The 12475-nt window shown below is 47.8% G+C and overlaps 1 protein-coding gene across 1 annotated transcript in view; it reads left to right on the top strand.

Annotated features, from left to right (window-relative positions):
* Positions 1–2801: 2801 nt before the first annotated feature.
* Positions 2802–12475, top strand: part of LOC123748230 (uncharacterized) — a 155514-nt gene continuing 145840 nt past the window's right edge. The window contains exons 1-2 of the mRNA XM_069331345.1: positions 2802–6179; positions 9496–9801. Of these exons, the coding sequence (XP_069187446.1) occupies positions 3272–6179; positions 9496–9801 (3214 nt within the window). The 5' untranslated portion in view covers positions 2802–3271. The remainder of the gene's footprint in view (positions 6180–9495; positions 9802–12475) is intronic.

The following is a 12475-nucleotide window of genomic DNA, read 5'->3' as shown; positions in this document are numbered from 1 at the left end:
TAGGCGGTCCCTTTATGTACCTCTTGGCGGCTCCTTTACGTGCCTCTAGGCGGCCCCTTTATGTGCATCTAGGCGGCCCTTTATGCACCTCTAGGCGGCCCTTTATGTGCCTCTAGGCGGTCCCTTTATGTACCTCTTGGCGGCTCCTTTACGTGCCTCTTGGCGGCTCCTTTATGTACCTCTAGGCGGCCCTTTATGTACCTCTAGGCGGCTCCTTTATGTGCCTCTAGGCGGGCCTTTATGTACCTCTAGGTGACCTCTTTATGTCCCTCTAGGCGGGCCTTTATGTGCCTCTAGGTGACCTCTTTATGTGCCTCTAGGCGTCACTTTATCTATCTCAAGGCGGCCCTTTATGTATCTCTAGGCGACCCCTTTATGTGCCTCTAGGCGGCCCCTTTATGTGCCTCTAGGCGGCCAATTATGTACCTTTAGGTGGCCCCTTTATGCACCTCTAGGCGGCCCTTTATGTACCTCTAAGCGGCCCTTTATGTGCCTGTAGGCGGCCCTTTATGCGCCTCTAGGCGGCCCCTTTATGTGCGTCTAGGCGGCCCCTTTATATGCCTCTAGGCGGCCCTTTATGTACCTCTTGGTGGCCCCTTTATGTACCTCTAGGCGGCCCTTTATGCGCCTCTAGGCGGCCCCTTTATGTGCGTCTAGGCGGCCCTTTATGCGCCTCTAGGCGGCCCTTTATGTATCTCTAGGCGGCCCTTTATGTGCTTCAAGGCAGCCCCTTTATGTGCCTCTAGGTGGCCCTCTATGTGCCTCTAGGCGGCCCTTTATGTGCCTCTATGCGGCCCTTTATGTGCCTCTAGGCGGACCCCTTTATGTGCCTATAGGCAGCCCCTTAATGTGCCTCTAGGCGGCCCTTTATGTACCTCTAGGCGGCCCTTTATGTGCCTCTAGGCGGCCCTTTATGTGCCTCTAGGCGGCCTTTTATGCGCCTCTAGGCGGCCCTTTATGTACCTCTAGGCGGCTCTTTATGTGCCTCTAGGCGGCCCTTTATGAGCCTCTAGGCGGCTCCTTTATGTGCCTCTAGGCAGCCCTTTATGTGCCTCTAGGCGGCTCCTTTATGTGCCTCTAGGCTGCCCTTTATATACCTGTAGGCGGCCCTTTATGTACCTCTAGGCTGCCCTTTATGTGCCTCTAGGCGGCCATTTTATGTGCCTCTAGGCGGCCATTTTATGTGCCTCTAGGCGGCCCTTTATGTGCATCTAGGCGGCCTTTTATGTGACTTTAGGTGGGCCCTTTATGTACCTCTAGGCAGCCCTTTATGGGCCTCTAGGCTTCCCTTTTATGCACCTCTAGGCATCCATTTTATTTGCCTATAGGCGGTCCTTTATGTGCATCTAGGCGGCCTTTTATGTGCCTCAAGGCGGCCCTTTTATGCACCTCTAGGCGGCCCTTTTATGCACCTCTAGGCGGCCCTTTAATGCACCTCTAGGCGGCCCCTTTATGTACCTCTAGGCGGCCCTTTATGTACCTCTAGGCGGCCTTTTATGTGCCTTTAGGTGGCCCCTTTATTTACCTCTACGTGGCCCTTTATACACGTCTAGGCAGCTATTTTAAGTGCCTTTAAGCGGCCCCTTTATGTGCCTCTAGGCGGCCATTTTATGTGAATCTAGGCGGCCATTTTATGTGCTTCTGGCGGACCCTTTATGTACCTCTAGGCTGCCCCTTATGCACCTCTAGGCGGCCCCTTTATGTGCCTCTAGGCGGCCATTTTATGTGCCTCTAGGCGGCCATTTTATGTGCTTCTGGCGGACCCTTTATGTACCTCTAGGCTGCCCCTTATGCACCTCTAGGCGGCCATTTTATGTGCCTCTAGGCGGCCATTTTATATGATGAGCCTCTACGCGGCCCGCCATCATTGCTCCTATAAGAGACTCTCAGGGGACGGAAGTTTACTTGTAGTAAACTCCATGTAAGTTGTTAACATTATACTGTGAATATTGTCCACAAGAGAGCGGAGTGGGAGAGGGCGATCTACACAGAAGCTCAGATGGGAACCCTTGCAAGAAAATAAATAAATAATTCAAAGCCTAATTAATATGATATAGCAAAGTTCGTGGTGGGGGGTAGCTTTGGTACTCTTTAAAGTTGTACTCCCTACATATATGCCATGCCCTGTTGGGCACATACCCAGCAGGAATTACTGTTAGAAATTAGGTGAGGCTCCCTGAGTAGGGTCTTCTAGCTCGCATAGACAGAGAAGCAGACATTATTTCTTATTAATACAGATTTATCATTTCTTGTTCTATTTTGTGTTGATATAGTTAACAACTTATTATTACTACCTTCGATATAACTTTTCATCCTTTTGACAACATCAATAATATCAACTATACTTTTCGAAGAATGTGTAAACATAGCTTCCTTAATCTCTTTTAATAATGGAGATTTTTAATTCCTGAGATCAACTTTGTCATTCTTCTCTTTTATGGGTTCAAGTCAAATTATGTCCAGTATATTGTATGTTGACCAAACTGAACTGCATAATCTAAATAGGTCCTTACAAGAGCAAGATAAAGGCAGAGAATAACATTACTAAATGCTACACCGTATATTTCTGTGTGAGAAAATGAGCACCATTACTCTACCTAAACCAGAAGCCAACACCACAATGATCACAGGAGTTAGGTCAAAATATTGACAAGTTTTAAGTTATAAAATATAACAAAATGCAGGAGGCAGACTTTGGAACTTTATTTGTTTTAGTGATCTCAAAAATGTATTTCTGACCCAATGTTTAACACTAACATCTTGTTTTAATAACGTTAAATTGTTCTTCCAGATGACAGAAATCTGAAGAGTATAAAGACAGAAGAAATTAACTAGTTAAAGAACAATTTGAAAATAACAAATAAAGCTGGAACCAAATATTGCATTAACATGTGAAAACATTTAGTAAAATTGGATTTTTTTGGAAATCACTTATATTTTTGGTAAATTAAGTTACTGTATTATGGTTAATGCAGTCGGATCATCACAGAGTTTGATTCCCTGACAGTGTGAGATGCTCAGCCTCCTGATACCTCTGTTCACCTAGCAGTAAACATTAACCTGGAAATTAGTCAACTGTTGAGGGATGCTTCCTGAGGAAGGTCTGTCGTTGGCTTAGGAAGGCCTACACAAGCCTAACAAGCTGCCCGTCTCCGACAGTGGGAAACAATGTTATGTTTTTAAACATATAATAACAAAACCAGCGTGGGACATTTACTGCTTGTGTGAAACTTGACAACAGTTGTGTGAGGTGAGAATCATACGGCCCAATATGGCGGCCTCGAGTCCTGTTATCCAACCGGAAGATGTGAACAGACTGCGGTATGGACTGGCTGTGACTAAGGCAGGACGAGACGCGCTAGCAAGTGTGTTTATGTGGTCGTACCGGGGCGCCTTCCCAGTAGTGACTTACCTCACTCAGGACTTGGGGTACACCAATGCTCAGTACAGGCGTGTCTTCGATGATCACCAGAGGGATAAACTCGAAGCTTCCTCTGACGCGGCAACTTTTGACATCACCCTGTTGTATAAACTCCTGCAACGTGTGTGTGGTCTGGCTGAGATGAATGACCCAACGTGGACCACTCCAGGGCCTCAGGGACCATCACTTGAACACCTCATTTATAGCCTGAAGCAACGCCGAAACACGTTGGCCCATGATAATGTGGGAATGTCAGAGCAAGATCTTACGTCAACACTGACGGAGCTCAGTGACTTATTGGCCAAGATGCTGGCTGAGGCCGGCGTCCGGTGTAGGACAAACAGCCAGGATGTGGACCACGTGACCAGAGATGTCACCAAGTATATTGGTGGTCTGCTAGCGAAGGTCAGAGAGCCGTTGGATCCCTCAGATGTGGCGTACTTGCCTCAGCTCCGCCAGGAGATTAAGATGTTCAGAAGCCACATCACAGAAGAAGTTAAGCAGATGAGCAAGCAAGAGTTAACTGACGGGTATAGACTGCTGTACCAGATTGTTCCCGCACCCTGGCTCCTCCTCAACATTAACTACAACCCAAGTCTTGCTTTTACACGACTGCGACTCCTTGAAGATCCCGTCATAGGGGCAAGACCCTCCCACGCTGCCAAGGGTCAGGATAGCACAAGACCCTCCCACGCTGCCAAGGGTCAGGATAGCACAAGACCCTCCCACGCTGCCAAGGGTCAGGATAGCACAAGACCCTCCCACGCTGCCAAGGGTCAGGATATAAACTATGAAGACATCTTGAGCATGAGACGAGAGAAGGGAAGAGTCCCTGAGTGTGTCCTCCTGATGGGGGAAGGTGGTATGGGCAAGACAACTTTACTCAAGCTCATCCTCGAGAAGTGGGTAGAGGACCCTGATGCCATACGTCACCTGGGCACTGTGGACCTCGTTTTCTATGTACAGTGCAGGGACTCACATCTTAATACCTTCGATGATCTCCTCCGCCAGTTGCTGCCTCAAGCACTTAGTGATTCTGGTGCCGACTTCCAGCTGTTTAAGGAGATAATCTTGAGCTTAAATATATTAGTCCTGATTGACGGCTACGACGAGGTCAACGACCATTCAGGAAGGCTGGTGAAGGAGCTGTTGCACCTGCCTGGCAAGGATGTGAGGTTGGTGATAACCACACGGCCGGGGTGGGACCAACAACTGTCACAGCTCGTCCCACACACCAGACCTCGCTGCAACATCCTCGTCTTGGGCATCACTCCAGAACGTCGCGTGGAGTTCGCCGAGAGAACCATCAAGGTGCTGGTGGAGGAAGAGAGCCAACGGAGTGTCATCACAGGGAGGTTTACCCAGCGGCTGGAGCAGATGAGTCAGTTCCTGGGTGAGTACCTCAACACTCCACTCACCTTGACCTTGTTGGCGCTGCTGTGTGTCGAGGCTCCAGAAGAATTTAACAACCTCACCACAAACACTCAAGTCTACGAGAAGATTCATGACTTCATAACCAGTAAACTGGTGTCCAGACTCACAGACAAACATGTGGTGGACCCCAAAGGAAAATGTGACCAGTTTCTGTTGTTCTATGAAGAGATTAGTTTAAGAGGGATCCAGAGGCAGGAATACGACCTTTGGCCGGAGACGGAAGCGGAGATTAGGGAGAAGTGTGACACTCTGGGACTGCCACAGGAGGAGGTCTTGTCCAACTATTTCACAAGAACCAGCTACCGTCGGGGCCTCAATGTGGTGTGGGTGTTTGGCTATTTTCACGCCAGGTACCAGGAGTATTGTGCCAGCAGGAGGCTGGTCGCTCTCTTGTTGAAGGCTGAGCAAGACCGAGGTGATCCAGCATCACACCGTGTGTCAGGGGAAAGCTCTATAATCATTGACCTCTTGGTGGATGTTGTGGTGTGGGTGATTGGCTATTTTCACGCCAGGTACCAGGAGTATTGTGCCAGCAGGGGGCTGGTCGCTCTCTTGTTGAGGGCTGAGCAAGACCGAGGTGATCCAGCATCACACCGTGTGTCAGGGGAAAGCTCTATAATCATTGACCTCTTGGTGGATGTTGTACGTAAGGAAAAACGCTCCTTGGGAGATCACCTGAGAGGGTCAAAGTTTGATATTAGCGACGTGCAACAAGAGTTTAAGGAGCGCCCCAGATGGGAGAACATTTTAGTCAGCACTACCGGGGTGCTGTGTGCCCGGGGAGTAGAGCACAAGTTCATTACTCACATAATTGACCTGTGCAAGATGGTTACACTTGAGACTGACGAGCTGTTGAAGCATGTAGCAGAGTCCCGCGGGAGTGAGCACGTCATCCAAGCCGTGTGTGAGAAGCTGCGTACAGAACAAGAGTGGACAATATGGAGTGTTGACTCGTGTGTTGTCCTGCCGCTTGTTCTTAAGAAAGTGACACCTAAGAACATTTACCTAATCATAAACGATCCATCCCAACTAAAGCAGCACCTGTCTACACTGTCAGTGCTGGCAAAAATAATGGTAACCATATGCTTAAATCTTGACTATAGTTTAGACAGCAAAGAGAGAAGTGTTATATCAAAACAATGTTTGGAGAGGCTGACAGCCCCCGGCAGTAAGTGTACCTTAGAGGAGTTTGATGGTGGCTTGTCTGAGGCAGCCATACCCCTCCTGCCTCACACCCTCGAGAGCCTCACCCTGTACCTCACACTACAGCAACTGCCCGTCCTCATCCGTCACCTGCCTCACCTTCCTCACTTGCAGACTCTTGGTAAATATTCATATTTTCCACCATAATTTTTAGGGTTATTTATAAATACCAAAATTACGCAAAGGGCTTCATTCGTCATGTTTAATATAGTAATTCAGATTTATATTGTTTACATATATGTTTACAACCTTATGGACGAAAGATTCGTTATATTGTTTACAAACATAATCACCTTAAGGGAGACAAAACCTTATATTGTTTACAAACATATTCATCTTATGGATGACAAACACCTGATATTGTTTACAAATATAGTCACCTTAAGAGCGACAAACACCCTATATTGTTTACAAATATAGTCACCTTAAGAGCGACAAACATCTTATATTGTTTACAAATATAGTCACCTTAAGAGCGACAAACATCTTATATTGTTTACAAATATAGTCACCTTAAGGGTGACAAACACCTTACATTGTTTACAAATATAGTCACCTTAAGTGTGACAAACACCTTATATTGTTTACAATTATAGTCACCTTAAGGGTGACAAACCTTCTACTTTGATTACAAATATAGACTTATTAAGGGCGACTACTCCATGAATAATAAATTTTCGAAACATTCCGCTGCTGTATATATTCTTGTGCATAAATAATTTCATGAAGTATTTAGCGACGCCAAACTTTTGGTTCAGATGACTTACCACTTTGACTTTGACTCGTGGTACAGATCTCCTTTCACTGTGACCTAATTCCTGTTCAAGATGACCTTTCACTGTGACCTAATTCCTGTTCAAGATGACCTTTCACTGTGACCTAATTCCTGTTCAAGATGACCTTTCACTGTGACCTAATTCCTGTTCAAGATGACCTTTCACTGTGGCCTAATTCCTGTTCAAGATGACCTTTCACTGTGACCTAATTCTTGTTCAGGATGACCTTTCACTGTGACCTAATTCCTGTTCAAGATGACCTTTCACTGTGACCTAATTCCTGTTCAAGATGACCTTTTACTGTGACCTAATTCCTGTTCAGGATGACCTTTCACTGTGACCTAATTCCTGTTCAGGATGACCTTTCACTGTGGCCTAATTCCTGTTCAGGATGACCTTTCACTGTGACCTAATTCCTGTTCAAGATGACCTTTCACTGTGACCTAATTCCTGTTCAAGATGACCTTTCACTGTGACCTAATTCCTGTTCAAGATGACCTTTTACTGTGACCTAATTCCTGTTCAAGATGACCTTTCACTGTGACCTAATTCCTGTTCAAGATGACCTTTCACTGTGACCTAATTCCTGTTCAAGATGACCTTTCACTGTGGCCTAATTCCTGTTCAAGATGACCTTTCACTGTGGCCTAATTCCTGTTCAAGATGACCTTTCACTGTGGCCTAATTCCTGTTCAAGATGACCTTTCACTGTGACCTAATTCCTGTTCAAGATGACCTTTCACTGTGACCTAATTCCTGTTCAAGATGACCTTTCACTGTGGCCTAATTCCTGTTCAGGATGACCTTTCACTGTGGCCTAATTCCTGTTCAAGATGACCTTTCACTGTGACCTAATTCCTTTTCAAGATGACCTTTCACTGTACTCACCTAATTGTACTCACCTAATTGTGCTTGCGGGGGTTGAGCTCTGGCTCTTTGGTCCCGCCTCTCAACCGTCAATCAACTGGTGTACAGATTCCTGAGCCTACTGGGCTCTATCATACCTACATTTGAAACTGTGTATGGAGTCAGCCTCCACCACATCACTGCCTAATGCATTCCATTTATTAACTACTCTGACACTGAAAAAATTCTTTCTAACGTCTCTGTGGCTCATCTGGGTACTAAGTTTCCACCTGTGTCCCCTTGTTCGTGTCCCACCCGTGCTGAAGAGTTTGTCTTTGTCCACCCTCTCAATTCCCCTGAGAATCTTGTAGGTGGTTATCATGTCTCCCCTTACTCTTCTGTTTTCCAGGGATGTGAGGTTCAGCTCCTTTAGCCTTTCCTCGTAGCTCAATCCTCTCAGTTCCGGGACGAGCCTGGTGGCATACCGCTGAATCTTCTCTAACTTTGTCTTGTGTTTAACTAGGTATGGACTCCAGGCTGGAGCTGCATACTCCAGGATTGGTCTTACATAAGTGGTATACAGGGTTCTGAAAGATTCCTTACACAAGTTTCTAAAGGCAGTTCTTATGTTGGCCAGTCTAGCATATGCCGCTGATGACCTAATTCCTGTTCAAGTTGACCTTTCACTGTGACCTAATTCTTGTTCAAGATGACCTTTCACTGTGACCTAATTCCTGTTCAAGATGACCTTTCACTGTGACCTAATTCTTGTTCAGGATGACCTTTCACTGTGACCTAATTCTTGTTCAGGATGACCTTTCACTGTGACCTAATTCCTGTTCAAGATGACCTTTCACTGTGACCTAATTCCTGTTTAAGATGACCTTTCACTGTGACCTAATTCCTGTTTAAGATGACCTTTCACTGTGACCTAATTCCTTTTCAAGATGACCTTTCACACTGACCTAATTCCTGTTTAAGATGACCTTTCACTGTGACCTTGATCCCTTGGTTAATTAGACCTTCCGTAACTTTGATCCTTAATTCAGGTGACCCATCTATCCCTGTGACCTTGATACTTGGTCCAGATGACCTTTCACTGTGACCTTGACTTAGTTTATATGACCTTCTAATGAGACCTTGACCATTGATAAAGATGACCATGTCTGTGACCTTGACCATTGATACAGATGACCTTGACCATTGGCACAGATGACCTTGACCATTGATATAGATGACCTTGACTGTGACCTTGACCATTGATACAGATGACCTTGACCATTGGCACAGATGACCTTGACCATTGATATAGATGACCTTGACTGTGACCTTGACCATTGATACAGATGACCTTGACCATTGGCACAGATGACCTTGACCATTGATATAGATGACCTTGACTGTGACCTTGACCATTGATACAGATGACCTTGACCATTGGCACAGATGACCTTGACCATTGATATAGATGACCTTGACTGTGACCTTGACCATTGATACAGATTACCTTGACTGTGACCTTGACAATTGATACAGATGACCTTGACTGTGACCTTGACAATTGATACAGATAACCTTGACTGTGACCTTGACCATGATACAGATGACCTTGACCATTGATACAGATGACCTTGACCGTGGCTTTTAAAAGCTATTAATACATAGTTTAGATGCTATTAATACTGTCCAAAATACGGACTTGTCATCAGGTAATAAACCCAGCAGTAAGGTGAGTGGATGGCTCAGTATGTCTTCTTGTTATATCTTAGAACATACCAGTAACGACGGTGACTGTATCTCAGTGTATGTCTTCAGGCATTGGCCTGGACGCCACGGGCTACGTGGACCCGGACACCCTGGACGCCACGGGCTACGTGGACCCGGACACCCTGGACGCCACGGGCTACGTGGACCCGGACACCCTGGACGCCACGGGCTACGTGGACCCGGACACCCTGGACACTCTGCCGTACCAGGGAAGGGAGCTCCGCCTGACCATCAGGCGGGACCTCACTGATGACGACCCCGCCATAGACTGGTGTTGCCACCTGGTGGCTCAGCTGTGTCCTCTCTCAAGAGGAGGGTATAGTGGCCTGGTCTTCCGTGACAGGCGTCTCACCAGTACGTATTGGCTACATTTTAACACGTGAATATCTGTAACTCAGTTGTTTAATTCACAGTGCTTCCAGTGGTTTCAAAAATATTTTTACATTAAAAGTCATGAATTAGAGAACTTATAAGGCTTCTTGAGTAACTTTGAGCACCGTTTAGCGACCAAGAATATTCATTAAGCAAGCTTCACTGCTTATAAGATAACACTGATCAATATTTAGCCCAACATTGTCTTGCTTAATACAAGCTAGATTTACTTGATATAAGTTTTCTTTGGCATGAGTGTGTGACATAGACAGGTGTGGGTGGGGAGAGTAGCCAGGTGTGGGCTTTAGTGTTCCCTCTCATGTGCAGGTGTGGGTGGGGAGAGTAGCCAGGTGTGGGCTTTAGTGTTCCCTCTCATGTGCAGGTGTGGGTCGGGAGAGTAGCCAGGTGTGGGCTTCCGTGTTCCCTCTCGTGTGCAGGTGTGAGTGGGGAGAGTAGCCAGGTGTGGGCTTTAGTGTTCCCTCTCATATGCAGGTGTGGGTGGGGAGAGTAGCCAGGTATGGGCTTTAGTGTTCCCTCTCATCTACAGGTGTAGGTCGGGAGATTAGCCAGGTGTAGGCTTCCGTGTTCCTTCCCATCTGCAGGTGTGGGTGAGGACAGTAGCCAGGTGTGGTTTTCCGTGTTCCTTCCCATCTGCAGGTGTGGGTGGGGAGAGTAGCCAGGTGTGGTTTTCCGTGTTCCTTCCCATCTGCAGGTGTGGGTGGGGAGAGTAGCCAGGTGTGGTGGAAGGAGTGGAAGGTGTTTGAAAGCGGTGACAACGTTTGTTTTCATGTATTAGCTACGTTATTGTGTGGTTGTAAATAAGTTGCCACAACTTACTGCACAACTTTGGCTAAACAATTTTGAGACCGTGTCGCAACCTTAAATGTTGCATAAAAATCGTTTTCCTGATTGATGGAATATATATAAAAAATGTAGAAATATATTAAAAATATATTTCTACATATAATAGAAATAAAATTGAAGCATAATAAAAGGTAGGTTAAAAGTATTTTATTCATTACTTTCACTTAATGGTGAATCCATGGTAGTGGTGGTGGAATTGTTGCTGGGTTATGGTTGGTGGCAGTGGTGGTAGGTTGTGATTGGTGGCAGTGGTGGGTGATGTTTATTGTTGGTGGTAGTGGTTGGTTCTAGTGGTGGTTAATAGTTGTGGTTAGTGATAGTGGTTGATTGCTGTGGTTGGTAATTGTGGTGGCTGATGGTTGTGATTAGTGGTAGGGGTGGTTAATGTTAATGGTGGTTGAGGTTGTGGTGGTTTATGGTATCTGGCTCTGCTCCACTACCCTCCTCCACCTGTGCACAACTACCCTCCTCCACCTGTGCACAACTACCCTCCTCCTCCTCTGCACCACTATCCTCCTCCTCCTCTGCTCCACTACCCTCCTCCACCTCTGCACCACTACCCTCCTCCTACTCTGCACCACTACCCTCCTCCTCCTCTGCTCCACTACCCTCCTCCACCTCTGCACCACTACCCTCCTCCTCCTCTGCACCACTACCCTCCTCCTCTGCACCATACACTTCTCCTTTGCACCACTACCCTCCTCCTCTGCACCACTACCCTCCTCCTCTGCACCACTACCCTCCTCCTCCTCTGCACCACTACCCTCCTCCTCTGCACCATACACTTCTCCTTTGCACCACTACCCTCCTCCTCTGCACCACTACCCTCCTCCTCAGCACCACTTCCCTCTCCCTCTGCACCACTACCCTTCTCCTCTGCACTCACTACCCTCCCCCTCCTCTGCACCACAACCCTCCTCCTCTACACCACTACCCTCCTCCTCCTCTGCACCACTACCCTCCTCCTCTGCACCACTACCCTCCACGTCCTCTGCACCACTACCCTCCTCCTCTGCACGACTACCCTCCTCCTCTGCACCACTACCCTCCTCCTCCTCTGCAACACTACTCTCCTCCTCTGCACAACTACCCTCCTTCTCCTCTGCACCTCTTCCCTTCTCCTCTGCTCCACTACCCTCCTACTCCTCTGGACCTCTACCCTCCCCCTCTGCACCACTACCCTCCTCCTCCTCTGCACCACTACCCTCCTCCTCCTCCTCTGCATCACTACCCTCCTCCTCCTCCTCCTCTGCACCACTACCCTCTTCCTCCTCTGCACCACTACCCTCATCCTCCTCTCACCACTACCCTCCACCTCCTCTACACCACTATCCTCCTCCTCTGCACCACTACCCTCCTCCTCCTCCGCACCACTACCCTCCTCCTCCTCTGCACCACTACCCTCCTCCTCCTCCGCACCACTACCCTCCTCCTCCTCTGCACCACTACCCTCCTCCTACTCTGCACCACTACCCTCCTACTCCTATGCACCACTACCCTCCTCCTCCTCCTCTGCACCACTACCCTCCTCCTCTGCACCACTACCCTCCTCTTCCTCCGCACCACTACCCTCCTCCTCTGCACCACTACCCTCCTCCTCCTCTGCACCACTGCCCTCCTCCTCCTCTGCACCACTACCCTCCTCCTCCTCTGCACCACTACCCTCCTCCTCCTCTGCACCACTACCCTCCTCCTCCTCTCCACCACTACCCTCCTCCTCCTCTGCACCACTACCCTCCTCCCCTCTGCACCACTACCCTCCTCCTCCTCTGCACCACTACCCTCCTCTGCA

Source organism: Procambarus clarkii, chromosome 3, assembly GCF_040958095.1.
Source record: "Procambarus clarkii isolate CNS0578487 chromosome 3, FALCON_Pclarkii_2.0, whole genome shotgun sequence".
Classification (NCBI taxonomy): Eukaryota; Metazoa; Arthropoda; class Malacostraca; order Decapoda; family Cambaridae; genus Procambarus; species Procambarus clarkii.
This window is presented reverse-complemented; position numbering and strand designations above follow the sequence as displayed.